Source organism: Chiloscyllium punctatum, chromosome 9 (assembly GCF_047496795.1).
Source record: "Chiloscyllium punctatum isolate Juve2018m chromosome 9, sChiPun1.3, whole genome shotgun sequence".
NCBI lineage: Eukaryota > Metazoa > Chordata > Chondrichthyes > Orectolobiformes > Hemiscylliidae > Chiloscyllium > Chiloscyllium punctatum.
In genome coordinates this window covers 3,165,926-3,185,739 of record NC_092747.1, presented here as the reverse complement: position 1 = coordinate 3,185,739, position 19,814 = coordinate 3,165,926, and the positions used below count along the sequence as shown (strand labels likewise).

The following is a 19,814-nucleotide window of genomic DNA, read 5'->3' as shown; positions in this document are numbered from 1 at the left end:
ATTGAGGGGGAGAGGGAGTGGCAGGGAGGCAGTGATTGGGGGAGGAGTAGCTTGGTAACAGTCTCTGTCCAGCTCCCCCCTCCCCCAATGACCAGGCACTGTTTAAATTGGAGAATGTTCCTGATTGTAATGGGAATTGAATTCTCTTCATTCTGAGTGACTGGATCAGAGTCCCCTGGCCAGCAGGAGGCCATTCAACCCAGCATGTGGCTGCCAGCCCCCATGAGTGCCCCTTCCCCCAGCCTGGGCAACAAGGAGTTAATCCCAACAAAGAGCCCCTTTGTGTGAGTGTGAGGCTTAGGGACATGTGAGTCAGTCAGCCAATACCCATCAGCTATTTGGGAGGCAGGAGGAGCTCCTGATTTGACAAAAATGTCTGAGAACAGAAACTGAAAGAGGAAACGTTCCCAAGAGCAGAGCAGTATCTGTGTTACTGACAGTGTCTGATCGCCCTTTGTCAGAATCAATCTGAAACAGCCCCTTCCATCCGATCCTAGGGATCAGCCACTGGAGCATTCAAACAGCTCAAAGGTGAGTTCGTGAAATAGCCTAAACTAGAAATCTCCCTCACAATCTCACCCTACACGAGGGAGGAACAAAGTTAAAACTCACACACCATCAAGTTATAGTCCAACAGGTTTATTTGGAAGAACTAGCTTTCGGAGCGCCGCTCCTTCATCAGTTACCTGTTCAGGTACCTAGTGTTTCCCAATAAACCTGTTGGACTTGAACCTGGTGATGTGACCCCAGACCAAGGGCACCTCCACACTGAGGGAGGGAGGCAACGATCTGGGAGGGTGGGGAGGGAGATGGGGGACAAAGGATGAAGGACCTCAGATTTTCTTGTATTTATGCCCAGGGTGTGGGTGTCACTGGCTGGGCCAGCATTTACTGACCATCTCGAATCGCCCAGAGGAGAGTTAAGAATCATCCATATTGCTGTGGGTGGAGTCACATATGGGTCAGACCAGGAAGGGATTAGAGGTGTTCCAAACCAGGAAATCTAATCATGCCGTTCCAAACCAGGAAGGTTCAGTTAGAAGGAGAAAGTGAGGACTGCAGATACTGGAGATCAGAGCTGAAAAATGTGTTGCTGGAAAAGCGCAGCAGGTCAGGCAGTATCCAAGGAGCAGGAGAATCGACGTTTCGGGCATGAGCCCTTCTTCAGGAATGAGGAAAGTGTGTCCAGCAGGCTAAGATAAAAGGTAGGGAGGAGGGAACTTGGGGGAGAGGCGTTGGAAATGCGATAGGTGGAAGGAGGTCAAGGTGAGGGTGATAGGCCGGAGTGGGGTGGGGGCGGAGAGGTCAGGAAGAAGATTGCAGGTTAGGAAGGTGGTGCTGAGTTCGATGGTTGGGACTGAGACAAGGTGGGGGGAGGGGAAATGAGGAAACTGGAGAAATCTGAGTTCATCCCTTGTGGTTGGAGGGTTCCCAGGCGGAAGATGAGGCGCTCTTCCTCCAACCATCGTGTTGCTATGGTCTGGCAATGGAGGAGTCCAAGGACCTGCATGTCCTTGGTGGAGTGGGAGGGGGAGTTGAAGTGTTGAGCCACGGGGTGGTTGGGTTGGTTGGTCCGGGTGTCCCAGAGGTGTTCTCTGAAACGTTCCACAAGTAGGCGGCCTGTCTCCCCAATATAGAGGAGGCCACATCGGGTGCAGCGGATGCAGTAAATGATGTGTGTGGAGGTGCAGGTGAATTTGTGACGGATATGGAAGGATCCCTTGGAGCCTTGGAGGGAGGTAAGGGGGGAGGTGTGGGCGCAAGTTTTGCATTTCTTGCGGTTGCAGGGGAAGGTGCCGGGAGTGGAGGTTGGGTTGGTGGGGGGTGTGGACCTGACGAGGGAGTCACTGAGGGAGTGGTCTTTTCAGAATGCTGATAGGGGAGGAGAGGGAAATATATCCCTGGTGGTGGGGTCCGTTTGGAGGTGGCGGAAATGACGATGGATGATACGATGTATATGGAGGTTGGTGGGGTGGTAGGTGAGGACCAGTGGGGTTCTGTCCTGGTGGCGAATGAGGGGCAGGGCTCAAGGGCGGAGGAGAGCGGGAAGTGGAGGAGATGTGATGGAGGGCATCGTTGATCATGTCAGGGGGGAAAAGACCGCTATTTCTTGCGGTTATCGACAATGCCCTCCACCGCATCTCCTCCACTTCCTGCTCCTCCACCCTTGAGCCCCGCCACTCCAATTGTGTGAATCCCTCTGACTATCAGGGCAGTCAGAATATACTCAAAAGGGAAATCAGGAGGGCAAAAAGGAGACATGAGATAGCTTTGACAAATACAGTCAAGGAGAATCCAAAGGGATTTTAACAATACATTAAGGACAGAATAGTAATTAGAGAGGGAATAGGGCCCCTCAAAGATCAGCAAGACCATCTATGTATGGAACTACAGGAGATGGGGGAGATAATAAACAAAGTATTTTGTGTCAGTAGCTACTGTGGAGAAGGATCTGGAAGCTAGAGGAATAAATAGTGACATTATGAAAAGTTACAGAGGAGGAGGTGCTGGATATCTTAATGAATTAACATGGCTAAATCCCAGGGACCTGATCGGGTGTACCCCAGAACTTTGGGGGAAGCTGCACAACAGGATCGGGACCAGATGAGCCAATAGGCTGAGAAGTGGCAGATGGAGTTTAATGCAGATAAATGCAAGCTGCTGCATTTTGGGAAAACAAATCTTAGCAGGACTTATACACTTAATGGTAAGGTCCTAGGGAGTGTTGCTGAACAAAGAGACCTTGGAGTGCAGGTTCATAGCTCCTTGAAAGTGGAGTCGCAGGTAGATAGGATAGTGAGGAAGGTGTTTGGTATGCTTTCCTTTATTGGTCAGAGTATTGAGTACAGGAGTTAGGAGGTCATGTTGCGGCTGTACAGGACATTGGTTAGGCCACTGTTGGAATATTGCATGCAATTCCGGTCTCCATCCTATTGGAAAGATGTTGTGAAACTTGAAAGGGTTCAGAAAAGATTTACAAGGATGTTGCCAGGGTTGGAGGATCTGAGCTACAGGGAGAGGCTGAACAGGCTGGGACTGTTTTCCCTGGAGTGTCGGAGGCTGAGGGGTGACCTTATAGAGGTTTACAAAATTATGAGGGACATGGATAGGATAAATAGACAAAGTCTTTTCCCTGGGGTCAGGGAGTCCAGAACTAGGTTTAGGGTAAGAGGGAAAGATATAAAAGAGACCTAAGGGGCAATTGTTTCACACAGAGGGTGGTACGTGTGTGGAATGAGCTGCCAGAAGATGTGGTGCACACAGTGCATCAACTGAAGGTTCGTGCAGATCTGATAGAGAACAGGATGGCTATGTGTCTATACTCACTGCCAGCCTGGGCTGACCACACCCCAACACACAATGACACTGATTTGCACAGAGCTCTTCAATCACAGAGACAACAGAAATCAACAGAAAACAGTGAAAATGCCACATTGGAGGCCAACTGTGTTAAAGAAGGCAATGTACTGGGACAGTGTAGAGAGAGCTTTACTCTGTATCTAACCCCGTGCTGTCTCTGTCCCTGTCCCTGGGAGTGTTTGATGGGGACAGTATAGAGGGAGCTTTACTCTGTATCTAACCCCATGCTGTCTCTGTCCTGGGCGTGTTTAATGGGGGGACAGTGTAGAGGGAGTTTTACTCTGTATCTAACCCCATGCTGTCTCTGTCCTGGGCGTGTTTGATGGGGGACAGTGTAGAGGGAGCTTTACTCTGTATCTAACACCGTGCTGTCACTGTCCTGGGAGTGTTTGATGGGGACAGTGTAGAGGGAGCTTTACTCTGTATCTAACCCCGTGCTGTCCCTACCCTGGGGAGTGTTTGATGGGGGGGACAGTGTAGAGGGAGCTTTACTGTGTATCTAACCCCGTGCTGTTGATTAATTTCCTCTAGTGTTGTTTGCTGCTGTTGGGGAGATGGTCTTGGGTTTGTGATCGAGTTGCTGTGCACCGTTTCTCGATGGGGGCGTGGATTAGCTCCAAGAAGGCAGACGCTGTGTGGATTGCAGTGGTGGGGCCCCCTGCAGGAGGGAAGACCTCACTGATCCAAGCTCTGCGAGGTGAGGAAGACACACAGGAACTCTCAACGTCTCAATCCCAGTCTCCATTCAACCATCCCAAATTCCCAAACGTAACCATCTGGGAGTTCCAGTCCCACAACCTGAGTGTCTCCAAGTTGGACCCATACGATATTTTTATCATTGTTTCTCCAGTGGATGTGTTTGCCGCGGAGTCTGTGAAACTTGCCAAGGAAGCTCAGACAAAGGGCAAGGTTTGTTACCTTGTCCGCACCAAGATTGATGATGATTTACCACGCTTCTCATCCACCTTTAGCTCCATCAATGATCTGAATAGATTTCTAGCCCATATCACCTCAGAGTGTGCTCAGTGCCTGCAAGAGGAAGGTGTTGAGCCCTCTTTACTATTCCTTGTGTCTAACACCAACCCTCAGATCTACCAGCTCTCCCTGCTCCAGGACACACTCGAAGAGAAGATCAAGGAGCTGGACAGGTTTGTACAGCGTTGAGTCAGCCAGCGCGCTGTTGTCTGTCATTTTGGAGACTGGGAGACAGTCACTGGGAAGCAGGGTGTGGCTGGGGGGTGGAGCGGGGGGGGCAGACGGAATGTCTCTCCCCTTGGCCGGACACTAGAACCAGGGACAAAATCTCAGGATAAGGGCAGGCCATTTGGGAGAGAGTTGAGGAGGATTTTTTTCACTCAGACGGTGGTAGAATTTTGGAATTTTCTGCCCAAGAGGTCTAGGTAAAAACAAGGAGTGCAGATGCTGGAAACCAGAGTCTAGATTAGAGTGGTGCTGGAAAAGCACAGCAGGTCAGGCAGCATCCGAGGAGCAGGAAAATCCCTAGGCACCCTGCCTCTACTCCTGAGGAAGGGTTTTTGCCCAAAACGTTGATTTTCCTGCTCCTCGGATGCAGCCTGACCTGCTGTGCTTTTCCAGCACCACTCTAATCTGGACTCCTGCCTGAGAGGTCTGTTCAGGTTCAGTCACGGCACAGACCAGCTGATCTGTGAGCACCAATAGGAGACACTGGAGAAACATGGTTCAGGGAGTGTGGGCATCATTGTGGCCCATCACAAATTGTCCAGAGGGCAATGAAAAGCCAGCCACATTGCCGTGGGTCTGGAGTCACGTAGAGGCCAGGCCAGGTAAAAATGGCAGACTTTCTTCCTGAGGGACATTATTCATTCCCTGAACCAGGTGAGTGTTTAATGACAATTAACACTAGTTTTGTGTTCATCATCAGGTTCATTGGATTGATTCCAGAGGTGATAGGTCTGTGTGATGAAGAAAGATTGAACAGTTAGCAGTAACATCCATACCACACCAATGCCAGACTCTGTGTCCAATAAGAGACTGTCTAACCACTGCCCCTTCACATTTAGAACATAGAACATAGAACATAGAACAATACAGCACAGAACAGGTCCTTCGGCCCACGATGTTGTGCCGAACTTCTAACCTAGATTAAGCACCCGTCCATGTACCTATCCAAATGCCGCTTAAAGGTCGCCAATGATTCTGACTCCACCACTCCCACGGGCAGTGCATTCCATGCCCCCACTACTCTCTGGGTAAAGAACCCACCCCTGACATCTCCCCTATACCTTCCACCCTTCACCTTAAATTTATGTCCCCTTGTAACACTCTGTTGTACCCGGGGAAAAAGTTTCTGACTGTCTACTCTATCTATTCCTCTGATCATCTTATAAACCTCTATCAAGTCACCCCTCATCCTTCGCCGTTCCAATGAGAAAAGGCCGAGAACTCTCAACCTATCCTCGTACGACCTACTCTCCATTCCAGGCAACATCCTGGTAAATCTTCTCTGCACCCTCTCCAAAGCTTCCACATCTTTCCTAAAGTGAGGCGACCAGAACTGCACACAGTACTCCAACTGTGGCCTAACCAAAGTCCTGTACAGTGGTGTTACATCACTGAATCCCTCACTATCAACATCCTGGGGTGTACCATTGACCAGAAACTCAACTGGACTCACCACATAAACACATTGGCTACAAGAGCAGGTCAGAGGCTGGGAATCCTGCAGCGAGCAACACCCCTTCTGACTCTCCAAAGCCAATCCACCATCTACAAGGCACAAGTCAGGAGTGTGATGGAATACTCCCCTCATGCCTGGATGGGGGCAGCTCCAACAACACTCAGGAAGCTTGACACCATCCAGGATAAAGCAGCCGCTTGATTGGCCCCACATCCACAAACACCCACCCCCTCCACAATCAACGCTCAGTAACAGCAATGTGTACCATCGACAAGATTCACTGCAGAAACTCACCAAAAATCCTCAGGCAGCTCCTTCCAAACCCACAACCACTTCCATCTAGAAGGACAGGGGCAGCAGATACATGGGAACACCACCCCCTGCAGGTTCCCCTCCAAACCACTCCCCATCCTGACTTGGAAATATATCGCCATTCCTTCAGTGTCACTGGGTCAGAATCCTGGAATTCCCTCCCTAAGGGCATTGTGGGTCTACCCACAGCACATGGACTACAGTGGTTCAAGAAGGCAGCTCACCCCCACCTTCTCAAGGGGCAAGGGGGGGGAAGAGCAATAAATCCTGACCAGCCAGTGACACCCACATCCCATGAGTGAATAAATAAATGTGAAATGCTTTGAGTAGTTTTGGGGACATTTGATAAGAATGTTTTCTGTTTAGAGTGTGGGATTGTACTGTGCGCCCTGGGCTGGACCTGGCTGTGTTTGGTGATCACTGGTCTGGGAAATCATCTTTCATCAATGCAGTGCGAGGTCTTCAGGCTGACAGTGAGGCAGCAGCGAAGATTGGGCAGGAATTCCCATGCACAGAGCCTGTGGTGTACTCCTTCCCCAGATATTCCAATGTCCGGATTTGGGAGCTGCCCCCCATCGGGCTCAGTGTGCAGCCGGAAAAGTATCTGAAGGAGGTCAATGGCAAAAATTATGGGATCATCTTCATTATTGCCTCCGAAATCTTCAAGGATCACCACGGCCAATTGGCAAAGGCCCTTCAGGGCCCGGACAGGACGGTTATATTTGTCCGTAACAAGATAGAAAGTGATCTCGAGGCATTTAAACAGCGTCATAAATCCAATTATGAAGAAAGCTCGTTCCTGAAGGAACTGCGGGAATTCTCCGTCAGCTGCCTGCTCAAGCACGGAGTTCAGAAACCCGTCGTGTACCTGTTGAGTAATCTCGACACCGGGAAGTTCGATTTTCCCTTACTTTGGGCACAGATCAAGAACCATCCCGAAGTGATCAAGTGAGTGAGTCGGAGATTCCCTCTCCAGGTGGATGAACCGGGCGATAGTTGACAAACAACTGGATGTGGCTGTTGATCCAGACCTCTCTCTCTCTCCCTCCCACTACCCACCCCCATCCCCACCCCCACCCTCAAACCCTGTGACTCTGGCTGCGGTCAGGATCTGTCTGATTCCCTTCGGAAAGTTCCTCAAGAGGCTGCTTCCATTGCCCTCGTGGGCAGGGGGACTCCCGATCACAACTCGGGCTCTGAGGCTCATGTCGGAATTTCCCTCTCAGCCTTCCGGAATGTTCCAGCTGCTCTCCTGAGTGAGGAGGTCTGGTGGGAAACTATCCTTCCTCGTTTATCCCGACCTGCCCACAGCCAATGTCACAGTGACCTGCCCTCATTCCCACCCCCTTCCCCCGCCCTCCTCCCTCTCTCCCCACCCCCTCCCTGCCCTCCTCCCTCTCTCCCCACCTCCTCACCCCACCCTCCTCCCTCTCTCCCTCCACCCTCCTCCCCCTCCCCTTCCCCAGCTCCTCCCCCTCCCCTTCCCCACCCTCCTCCCTCCTCCCCTCCCCACCCTCCTCCCTCTCCCACTCCTCCACCCTCCTCCCATTCCCTTCCCCCACCTAGCCCTCCTCCTGTTCCCCCTCCTCCCTGCCCTCCTTGATTCCGAAATGTCCATCTTCTTCCTCAACTGAGGATTTCCCAGCACCATAGTTGACAGGGCCCTCAGACATGTTCAGCTCAACTCTCAAACTTCAGCCTTCACTCCCCCTTTCCTCACCTACCATCCTACTAGCATTTACATCCTAGGACCATTAGCTGTCATTTCCGTCACCTTCAGCGGATGTCACCTCCAGTCACATATTCCCCTCCCCTCTCTTGTCAGCTTTCCACAATGACTGTTCCTCCCAGGATATCCTAGTCCACACCACCTTCACTCCCAACAAACTCCCACAGCCCCATGGCACCCTCCCCTTCAACAGAAGGTGTAACACCTGCCCATTTACTTCCACCCTCCTCATTTTCCAAAGGCCCAAACAGATCTTCCAGGTGAAGTAGCACTTTACCTACACTTCACTCAATCTAGTCAACTGCATTTGCTGTTCCTCTACATTGGGGAAACAAAGCATAATCAGGGTCACTGCTTCACGGAGTACCTAACTATAATAGACCCTAAGCTTCCAGTTGCCTGTCACTTCAACATACCACTTTGTTCCCAGGCCAACATCTCCGACTCAGTATGCTGCAGTGCTCCAGCCAAGCTCAGCACAAGCTGGAAGAACAGCACCTCATGTACTGATTGGGTACTCTAAAGCTTTCTGGACTCAATATTGTTCAATCACGTTGATGCCTGACCCCCCAGCCCTACCCCCACCCAGGTTTGTTATCACTAAATAAAAACCACACGAGGAACAGTCACTCGTCCCGAAACATTAACGATGTTTCTCTCTCCACAGCTGCTGCCAGACCCACTGAGTTACTCCAGCAATTTCTGTTTTTGTCTCCTCACTCATCAACCCCCCTCCTCACTCGCCAATCCCCCCTCCTCACTCACCAACCCCCCTCCTCACTCGCCAATCCCCACTCCTCACTCGCCAATCCCCCCATCTCACTCGCCAATCCCCCTCCTCACTCGCCAATCCCCCTTCTCACTCGCCAATCCCTCCCTCCTCAATCGCCAATCCCCCTCCTCCTCACACACCAATCCCCCTCCTCACTCGCCAATCCCCCCTCCTCACTCGCCAATCCCCCCTCCTCACTCGCCAATCCCCCCTCCTCACTCACCAATCCCCCCATCTCACTCGCCAACCCCCCTCCTCACTCACCAACCCCCCTCCTCACTCGCCAATCCCCCCTCCTCACTCGCCAATCCCCCCTCCTCACTCGCCAATCCCCCCTCCTCACTCACCAATCCCCCCTCCTCACTCGCCAATCCCCCCTCCTCACTCACCAATCCCCCCTCCTCACTACCAATCCCCCCCTCACTCGCCAATCCCCCCTCCTCACTCACCAATCCCCCCTCCTCACTACCAATCCCCCTCCTCACTCGCCAATCCCCCCTCCTCACTCACCAATCCCCCCTCCTCACTCACCAATCCCCCCTCCTCACTACCAATCCTCCTCCTCACTCACCAATCCCCCCTCCTCACTACCAATCCCCCTCCTCACTCGCCAATCCCCCCTCCTCACTCGCCAATCCCCCCTCCTCACTACCAATCCCCCCCCTCACTCGCCAATCCCCCCTCCTCACTCACCAATCCCCCTCCTCACTCGCCAATCCCCCCTCCTCACTCGCCAATCCCCCCTCCTCACTCGCCAATCCCCCCTCCTCACTCGCCAATCCCCCTCCTCACTCGCCAATCCCCCTCCTCACTCGCCAATCCCTCCCTCCTCAATCGCCAATCCCCCTCCTCCTCACACACCAATCCCCCTCCTCACTCGGTACCCACTCTCCACATCCACCAGCCTCCCTCTGTTGTACCTGTGATGTGTTAGGTAGTGCCCTCCTGTCCCCTGGATAGTGGGGCGACAATGACGTGGTTAATCCAGAGACCCAGGTAATGCCACATGGTAGAATATGAATTCAATAAATATCTGGAATTAAAAATCTAATCATGCCCATGAATCCATTGTCAATTGTAGGAAAGACCCATCTGCTTCACTAACGTCCTTTAGGGAAGGAAATTACCATCCTTACATCGGTCTGGTATCCATGTGACTCCTGACCCACAGTCAGTGGGTGTCCTCTGGGTAATTAGGGATGGGTAATAAATGCTGCCTGACCAGCAACACCCTCATCCCGTGAATGAATGAGGCAGCGCTGCACTGTCGGAGGGTCAGTGCTGAGGGAGGGCCGCACTGTCGGAGGGTCAGTGCTGAGGGAGGGCCGCACTGTCGGAGGGTCAGTGCTGAGGGAGCGCCGCACTATTGGAGGCTCAGTGCTGAGGGAGGGCCGCACTGTCGGAGGGTCAGTGCTGAGGGAGCGCCGCACTGTTGGAGGCTCAGTGCTGAGGGAGGGCCGCACTGTCGAAGGGTCAGTGCTGAGGGAGCGCCGCACTGTCGGAGGGTCAGTGCTGAGGGAGCACCGCACTGTTGGAGGCTCAGTGCTGAGGGAGCGCCGCACTGTCGGAGGGTCAGTGCTGAGGGAGCGCCGCACTGTCGGAGGGTCAGTGCTGAGGGAGGGCTGCACTGTCGGAGGGTCAGTGCTGAGGGAGGGCCGCACTGTCGAAGGGTCAGTGCTGAGGGAGCGCCGCACTGTTGGAGGCTCAGTGCTGAGGGAGGGCCGCACTGTCGAAGGGTCAGTGCTGAGGGAGCACCGCACTGTTGGAGGCTCAGTGCTGAGGGAGCGCCGCACTGTCGGACGGTCAGTGCTGAGGGAGCACCGCACTGTCGGAGGCTCAGTGCTGAGGGAGCACCGCACTGTTGGAGGCTCAGTGCTGAGGGAGCGCCGCACTGTCGGAGGGTCAGTGCTGAGGGAGCGGCGCACTGTCGGAGGGTCAGTGCTGAGGGAGGGCCGCACTGTCGGAGGGTCAGTGCTGAGGGAGGGCCGCACTGTCGAAGGGTCAGTGCTGAGGGAGCGCCGCACTGTTGGAGGCTCAGTGCTGAGGGAGTGCCGCACTGTCGAAGGGTCAGTGCTGAGGGAGCACCGCACTGTCGGAGGCTCAGTGCTGAGGGAGCGCCGCACTGTCGGAGGGTCAGTGCTGAGGGAGCGCCGCACTGTCGGAGGGTCAGTGCTGAGGGAGCGCCGCACTGTCGGAGGGTCAGTGCTGAGGGAGCGCCGCACTGTCGGAGGGTCAGTGCTGAGGGAGTGCCGCACTGTCGGAGGGTCAGTGCTGAGGGAGTGCCGCACTGTCGGAGGGTCAGTGCTGAGGAAGTGGGCACTGTCGGAGGGTCAGTGCTGAGGGAGGGCTGCACTGTCGGAGGGTCAGTGCTGAGGCAGCGGTTGGTACCCTGGCTGATATTGTGGTGATGTTCTCATTCCTAGGCGTGAAATATTTGATCGGATTGGCCAAGCAAAGCAGGACAGTCTGAAGCATGTGTTTGAAGAGGGCGGTCTTCCTAACCTGGTCTCTCAGATTTTGAGCTGTGGGTTGGAACAGAATGATATTGTCGTCAATGTGGGTGTGATTGGGGAGGCTGGTGCTGGGAAATCCTCATTGGTTAATGCTCTGCGCGGTGTTCCTGATGACCATCCTGGAGCAGCTCCGACTGGAGTGACCGAAACCACGGTGGTTCCAAGCCCTTACCCACACCCTGCCTTCCATCACATTGTCCTCTGGGATCTGCCTGGCTTAGGGACCCTTGACTTTCAGCCGGAGAGCTACCGGGAGAAGGTGGGCTTCCATCGCTATGACTTTTTCATCATCGTGGCTTCGGAACGTTTCAAAGCAAGTCATGCCACTCTTGCCAAATGGATCCAGGAGAGCGGTGCCCATTTTTACTTTGCCCGCAGTAAGATTGACAATGACGTTGCAGCGTGTCAGAGACAGCAAGGCCCAATCACAGACCAACACGAGACATTACACAAGATCAGGGAAGAGGCAGTGAACTATCTAACGCAACAAGGAGTGCACTCTCCTCAAGTCTTCCTCATATCTTCCCCATTCTTTAAAGATTATGATTCAAAGCAGCTGCAAGAGACTTTGGAAAGGGATGTGCCCAAGTTCAGGAAGCAAGCGTTTCTGAAAAGCATCCACCCTGTGTGTTCCGGATTCATCACGAGGAAGAGAGATTCACTAAGTGCAGAGGTCTGGAAGTTAGCATTGTTCTCATCTGTTGCTGCTGCTGTCCCTGTCCCAGGGGTAGCGCTGCTCTGTGACATGGGTATATTGAGTAGAAACCTGCCCTTCTATTACAAATGTTTTGGATTGGATGAGGAATCCCTCAAAAGAATATCGGCTGATGTTCAGAAGCCACTGGAGGATTTGAAAGCCCAAATGCGATCACCCCAAGCGACCTACATAAACATTCCCCTTCTGTACAAGTTCCTGTCCAGCGGTCCTGGAATGGGACTGATGGCCGGAGAGTTTCTGATCCACAGAGTTCCCATTTTCGGCTCAGTTACTGCGGGAGGAATTGCGTTCACTGTCGCTAAGAGGATCCTGACTGGTCTCATCCACTCTCTGGCTGCAGATGCGGAGCAGATCCTGCACTGGGTGATCCAATCCCAGGTTGGATAATGGGACATAGACAGAGGAGGGGGGCTGGGCACACTGGGTCACTGCAATTCGACAGCCCTCAGTCTCTTACACACCACAACCCCCTCCCCTCGATCACCGCATTCTCTGTGGGTTACACTCTGCTGGGGGGCAATTCCTTTCCATTCTTTCATAGCAGCTCTGTGTCACTGATTACACCACTGTGTTTATTGTCCAGCCCTGGTCTCCCTGGAGAAGGTGAAGGTAAGCTGCCTCCTCCATCCCACTCCCCATCCTGACTTGGAAATATATCGTCGCTCCTTCACTGTCACTGGGTCAGAATCCTGGAATTCCCTCCCTGAGGGCATTGTGGGTCAGCCCACAGCACATGGACTGCAGCGGGTCAAGAAGGCAGCTCACCCCCACCTTCTCAAGGGGCAACTAGGGACGGGTGATAAAGACTGGCCCAGCCAGTGACACTCATTGGTTATTATCGTCCTTATATTACCAGGGAAAATCTCTGTTTCACCGTGGTTTGACAGCAGCACTACAACATAAGACTCTCTAGCTGAATGTTAATATTCTATTTAAAAGTAGACTTTTCAAACAATTATTAATCACTTACAAATATTAAGCTGTATTAGTTACAAATCCTGAGAGTGTGCCCTTTTGTCACATCTCTTTCCAGTCAGGGTGTGGCGGTTTGATTAGATTAAATTCCCTACAGTGTGGAAACAGGCCCTTCGGCCCAACAAATCCACACCGACCCGCCAAAGAGTAACCCACCCAGACCCATTCCCCTACATTCACCTAACACTACGGGCAATTTAGCACGGCCAATTCACCTAACCTGCACATCTTCAGACTGTGGGAGGAAACCCACGCAGACACAGGGAGAATGTGCAAACTCCACACAGACGGTCACCCAAGGCTGGAATCGAACCATGGTCTCTGGCGCTGTGAGGCAGCAGTGTTAACCACTGTGCCACCATGCCGCCCACATGCCACTGTGCCGCCTACACGTGTTGGTGTTGGTCTGGGGTGTACAGAGTTAAAAATCACATAACACCATGTTATAGGTCCTTCCTCAGGTGTTTGTGGAGTAGGATCATAAGACGCAGAATTTATAGCAACTGGTTACAGTGTCATGCAACTGAAATAATATATTGGAAAAAACTGAATTGTTTGCAATCTGAGTATTCCTCTGCCACGTTTAATAATGGTCATTGATGTGATGTCTTTGTAATGAGCATCAATTTTCCAAATTGTGATTGAACACTCAGTTCTCCCACCACCACTGGGTTGGTGTGAACTCCCGGGAGGTCAGTTGGGTTGGGTTTAACCATAAGAAGGAACTTGTGGAGAGGGAAGATGGGATGATTAAAAGCGTGCAGACGGAGAAAGTTAAAATCTGGAAAGGATGAGGGGGAGAGATGCCGGAGAGATATTGTCACCTCGTGTGTGAATCTGTCCTCTCTCAGTGCCTCTCGCCCCAGTATCAGACGCTCGTGAATATGGAGCCAGCCAATAGAGTGACACTAGCTGTAACTATCAGAGAACCCAAGAACCAGGAGGAAACCACTTAGCCCATTCAGTCTACTCCACCACTCTAGATAATTATGGTTGATTTTTCTGCTTCCCTGAGGTTAGCTCAGTTGGCTGGATGGCTGGTTTGTAATGCAATCTGACACCGATAGTGTGGGTTCGATTTCAACAGCTGCTGAGGTTACTGTGAAGGACCCACCTTCTCAACCTCCCTCCCCTTCTCCTGAAGTGTGGGGACCTTCAGGTTAACCCCCCCCCCCTCCTTCTGTCTGTCCATCTCTCTGAGAAGGCAGCCCCTTGGTGAGTTTATCTTTCCTTCCCTGAGCCACCATATCCCCACCTCTCTCAGTCCAACGATGGGGCATCCATAACCGTCTGCAGAGAGAGTTCCAAAGCCTCACGACCCACTGAGTGTGAGGTAATTTGCCCTCATTGCAGTCCAACATGGTTGACCCTTAACCCATGACTGTGAGCCCATGTTCTAGATTCCTCAGGCAGGGGGAGCGGGGAGTGATCTCTCTGCATTTCCATGTCAACCTCCTTCAGAATCTTCAATAGTCTCAATGAGATCACCTCTCATTACGATAAACTCCAAAGAATATCAACCCAGTTCACTCCACCCGGGATCAAGGAGTGTCCCTCCGAGCCCAGTCACGTTAACATTTGCTCTGGCTCCTCCAATGCCAGTGTATACTTTCTTAAACACGGAGATCCAAACTGCACACAGGATTCCAGATGTGGTCTCACCTAAACCCAGAACAATTGTGGCCAGACTCCATGTCTCCTGTACCCAACCCCCCGGCAGTAAGTGCCAATGATTTGTTTATCTTTCTAACTGCTTGCTGTATTTGGTGAGTGTCAGTTCCTTCCAGTCCACGAGATCCCATGTGGATGAGGATACTGACTTTTCTGACTGAGCTGAGTTCTCTCGTTAAGGAAATCGTGAAGTTTCTGACATGACCTCAACTATTGACAGACCATCCGAATATAACCGAGATTAGATTGATGAAGTTGGTGCTGTCGGAGAGATCAAGATTGAGGGCAGTCTGAGGTTTACGAAATCACAAGTGGACTGGATGGGGAGACACTGTTCCCACTCGGAAAAGCAACAGGAAGTGGGGACATGGATTTACAAATGGAGCAAGGCTGACATGAGAACAAACACTTTGCCGCCCCGAGAAACATAACGTAGGCAGGTGCCACCAGGACATTGGATGGTTATTTGGATAGTAATGGTGTGCAGGGAGATGGAGAAAAGGCAAAGGGGAATAGAACCAGCACAGATACAACAGGCTGAATGGCTTCCCTGGGCCCTGTAACCATTTGGTGATCGTACAGAGACTATCAGAGCACACTAGCCCTGAGTCTGTCTCTAAAAATAATAAAAACTAAAAGAACAGTGGATGTTGTATATCAGAAACAACAACCAGATGTTGCTGGAAAAACTCAGCAGGTCTGGCAGCATCTATGGAGAGAAATCAGAGTTAATGTTTTCGGGTCCGGACACCCTTCCTCAGAGTTGATGGTAACGAGGGAAATATTGGTTAATGTGTAGGGTAAGGAGTAAATGACCAGGTGGGGATGGAACCCAGAGAGAGATGATGAATAATTGGACAGACAGAGGAGTCGATAACTGTCCTTCTGGCTTTGGGCTCTACCCCCACTGATTGTTCACTCCTTACCCCCTCCCCCCATCCTCTCTTCTGCACATTGACCACAATTTTCCCAGCTACCATCAGTTCTGAGAAAGGGTCACTGGACCCGAAATATTAACTCTGATTTCTCTCCACAAATGCTGCCAGACCTGCTGAGCTTTTCCAGCAATTTCTGTTTTTGTTTCTGTCTCTAACATGCGATCTCTTTACTCGGGAACAAGTCTCTGTAGTTTCCTCAGAGTGACTGCTGCCTATTTCACTCAATCCAGCATTAACTCTTTCAGACCCATGGACACCATCACCCTCAATGTCTTTACTCCCTCACAATGACTACATTATGATGCATCTGTTCATATACTTACAATCACCAATACACCATCACGACGCATCATCGAGTCCTGCAGCACAGAGACAGACCCTTCGGCCCAAACTGTCCATCCACACTAACCCCATTTCCCTGCACTTGGCCCATATCATTCTAACCCTTTCCGATTCATGTATTTGTCCAAATGCCTTTTAAATGTTGTTAATGTACCCGCCTCAACCACTTCTGCTGACAGCTCATTCCATGTGAGTACCCACCCTCTGGGTAAAGACATTGCCCCTCAGGTTCCCTTTTATTCTTTCCCCTCTAACCTTAAACTGATGCCCCCCTAGTCCTCGATTCCCCAACCCTGGGAAAAAGACTGAGTGCATTCACCCTCTCCATGCCTTTCTTAATCTTATACACTTTTATAAGCTCCCCCCTCAGTCTCCTACACTCTAAAGAAAAAAGTCCTAGTTTGTCCAACCTCTCCCTGTAATTCAGACCATCGAGTCCTGGCAACATCCTTGTAAACTTCTTCCACACTCTTTCCAGTTTAATAACATCCTTCCTACAGCAAGGTGACCAAAACTGAACACAATACTCCAAGTGTGGCCTGTATCACTGCAACATAAACATCCCAACTCCTATACTCAATGCCCTGACTGATGAAGGTCAGTGGGCCAAAAGCCTCCTTCACTGCCCTGTCTACCTGGGACTTCACTTTCATAGAATCATGCACCTGAACTCCAAGGTCCCTCTGTCCCACTACACTCCTTAAGCCCCTCCCATTCACTATGAAACTCCTACCTTGATTTGACTTTCTAAAATGCAAGACCTCATACTTATTGATATTAAACTCCATTTGCTATTTCTCGGCCCACGTCCCCAGCTGATTAAGGTCCTGCTGCAATTTCCGATAATCTTTCTCACTGTCCACGATGTTAGTGTCATCTGCAAACTTACTAACCATGCCCTTGTACATTCTCATCCAATCATTGATACAGTTAACAGCCAGCAATGGGCCCAGTACTGACCCCTGAGACACTCCACTAGTCACAGGCCTCAAGTCTGATAAGCATCTTTCAACTATTACCCTCTGCTTCCTACCATTAAGCCAATTTTATATCCAATTTGCCAGCTCCCCCTGGATTCCTTGCGATCTCACCTTCCAGAACATTCCTGATGAAGGGCTCATGCCTGAAATGTCGATTCTCCTGATCCTCGGATGCTGCCTGACCTGCTGTGCTTCTCCAGCCCCACATTCTCAACTCTAACCTTCCAGGGCAGCCTCCCATGCGGAACCTTATCAAAGGCCTTATTGAAATCCATATAGACTACATCTACTGCCCTGCTCTCGTCAACCTTCCCGGTCACTTCATCAAAGTACTCTGACAAATCTGACAGAAATGATCTCCCACAAAGTCATGCTATCTATTCCAAATCAAACCCTGTCTTTCCAAATGCAAGTATATCTTGTCTCTCAGAATCTTCTCAAGTAACTTACCCTAATGCGGATGTAAGGCTTACTGGTCGATAGTTCCCAGGATTTTCTTTGCTTCCCTTCTTGAATAAGGGCACAACATTCACTACCCTCCAGTCTCTAGGACCTCACCCGTGGCTAAGGATGAAGCGAAAATATCAGACAGGACCCTCACAATTTCTTCTCTAACCTTTTGCAGTGTTCTTAGATATATCTGGTCAGGACCAGGAGATTTATCCACCTTTGTACAGTCTAACACATGTAACACCTCCTCTGCTGTGATATGGACTGTCCCCATGATATGATCACAAACTTCCCCACATTGCTTCCCATACCTTTGACTTTACGAATCCAGATATTCTGGAGGTTTAATTATTCTCTCCAGACATACTCTCTTCAGACCTTGGAGGAAGGCTGTTTGTTGGGTTGAAGGATTGTCTTCCTGATAATCTGATGTGTGTGGGTCTCTCTTAAACTCCAGACTCTCTAACCTCCCGTGTTTCCTTTGTGGAGGGTTTTGAGTTGCCTGCAGTTGTTGGAGCAATCCTGGAGGTAGCTAATATGATTTTTGTTTGCAGTATCTTGGCTCATTGTACATTGTATCTTCCTAGTGATGTTTCCATGGATTGTGTACTCCACAACTTCAATTGTGTTTGAGTGGAGTTTGTTTCACATTCTATCTGTAACTCTGAGCTAAAGTAGGTCAGAAGTCACATGACACCAGGTTATTGTCTGAGGCAGAACTCCGAAAACTTGTGATATCAAATAAACCTGTTGGACTGTAATCTGGTGTTATGTGACTTCTGACCTCGTCCACCCCAGTCCAACACCAGCTCCTCGACACCATGAGCTGACGTAGACTGTGTTTTTACGTCAACTCCCTGAATATTTTGGGTTTTCTCCTTCCCTGTCAGTGGTTGAATTATTGGTGAAATCAGATTGTTCACTTGCTCAAATTACTGATGCATTCTCAGATAAAAACCAAAAGAACTGCCAATGTTGTAAATCAGAAACAAACACAGAAGCTGCTGGAGAAGCTCAGCAGGTCAGCACCATCTTATTGTTCTAGAAAGAAGACACTGCTCCAGGCTAACTTAGTACTTAGGGCTTATATTTTTACAATTTATTCAAGAGATAGATTTCATTAAACAAATAATCAAGAAAGAACCCACTTTACTCACTATTGTAGGCTTACAGTAACGTTACACTTGTCTGTTCCTGTACTGAGAGCTCTCCCACACAGGGTCCTCCAAGGTCAGCTGGGAATTTCACTGTTTGTTAATTTTTCTGAGGCGCACTTTGATGTCCAGAGGTTCATGAACTCAAACAGCAAAGGCAATGTCTGTGCAGATTCACTGCTGTGTCAGACAGCTGCGTTGGTTTCTTTCTCTGACCACGTGGTCACTGCCTTTGTCTTCTTCTTCCTTTTTATAGTTCTGTTGTTTTGATTGTTTGTCCCCAAACGTTCCAGAATAATGCAACAGATTATAAAACAGTAATTGCTGCTCCTGGAATTCGAGGAAATTGCCCCCAGTACCTAAAATACCTCAAAAAGGAGCAGCTCTTACAGCCACAACGTCTCCCCATCCTCCATCTTGGATTACCCAGAATCCACTCTGCCCTTTCAGCGTGGATTTGCCGCATCTGAATCTCTTCAAGTGTTTTTCTTCTGGTTTTTGCAGGTTTGTTTCATCTGCTTTTTCTTGCAAGTCCTAAATCTTAATTTCTCCTCATTGGCACCATTTACAAATGGGGCTGGTCTTTGCTGCTCATTATATTGTGGCTTGGGGACCAAAATTGTGTGTGGGCTCCATTAAACCGAGGCTATCTTGCTTGGATTCAAATAGTTACTTTAGTCTAACTAGAATAATGTTTTGAATAAAATATGAAGCTTATTGCTATATTATTTTGAGCCTGAGGAGCAGAATAAAGGTTGATCACCTCCCAGGTACTCATCAAATCACCAGCCCTTTGTCTTGTAGCAGAGTAAGATATAACTCCTGGAGGCTAGCAAATGGTCTGGACAAAAGCAGAAGCATACAAACATCGCTTTCGCTTCCTCTGCTAACTGTCTGAAGTGCTAAGGTCAGCACTCTATTGCAAATTGCACTCAAGTGCTAAGTCACACTAAGTTGGCTAGTTTTATATGCTCCTGACATAAACGGTCTATCTGATTCAATGAGGATCCAGTTTCATACAGTTATTGATTAGACCTAACCTTCCCTGGAATCATTAAAAAGTCCTGCTTCAGGCTGGAAAGGACGGAATTTAAACTATCGATTTCAGTCCAATGCCAAATACAGACTCCAAACTAAGTTCGATTTGTACAGAATAAACATTTGGACTGTTGACCCCGTCAACTGGACACACTCAGCTCAAGAGTAGCTTCTGTAAAGGAATTTGATTTGATAAAATGATA

At 50.3% G+C, this 19,814-nt stretch overlaps 1 protein-coding gene across 2 annotated transcripts; it reads left to right on the top strand.

Moving 5' to 3' along the window:
- Positions 1–341: 341 nt before the first annotated feature.
- On the top strand, positions 342–18,180 carry LOC140481076 (interferon-inducible GTPase 5-like). 2 transcript variants are annotated; one of them, XM_072576704.1, is made up of 4 exons: positions 342–531; positions 3,892–4,508; positions 6,698–7,279; positions 11,256–18,180. In XM_072576704.1, the coding sequence occupies exons 2-4, from the start codon at positions 3,958–3,960 to the stop codon at positions 12,448–12,450; spliced, it is 2,328 nt and encodes a 775-aa protein (XP_072432805.1). In that variant the 5' UTR covers positions 342–531; positions 3,892–3,957; the 3' UTR covers positions 12,451–18,180. The 2 variants fall into 2 exon arrangements, with proteins under 2 accessions (XP_072432805.1, XP_072432806.1); XM_072576705.1 differs by lacking the exon at positions 342–531 and adding an exon at positions 1,055–1,205.
- The last annotated feature ends 1,634 nt before the right edge of the window (positions 18,181–19,814 follow it).

Bases quoted from the DNA above. Each gene is read 5' to 3' on its own strand.
- LOC140481076 (XM_072576704.1), top strand. From the start codon at position 3,958: ATGGGGGCGTGGATTAGCTCCAAGAAGGCAGACGCTGTGTGGATTGCA. The intron at 4,509-6,697 runs GTTTGTACAGCG...TTTTCTGTTTAG, and splicing joins AAGATCAAGGAGCTGGACAG to AGTGTGGGATTGTACTGTGC. The intron at 7,280-11,255 runs GTGAGTGAGTCG...TCTCATTCCTAG, and splicing joins AACCATCCCGAAGTGATCAA to GCGTGAAATATTTGATCGGA.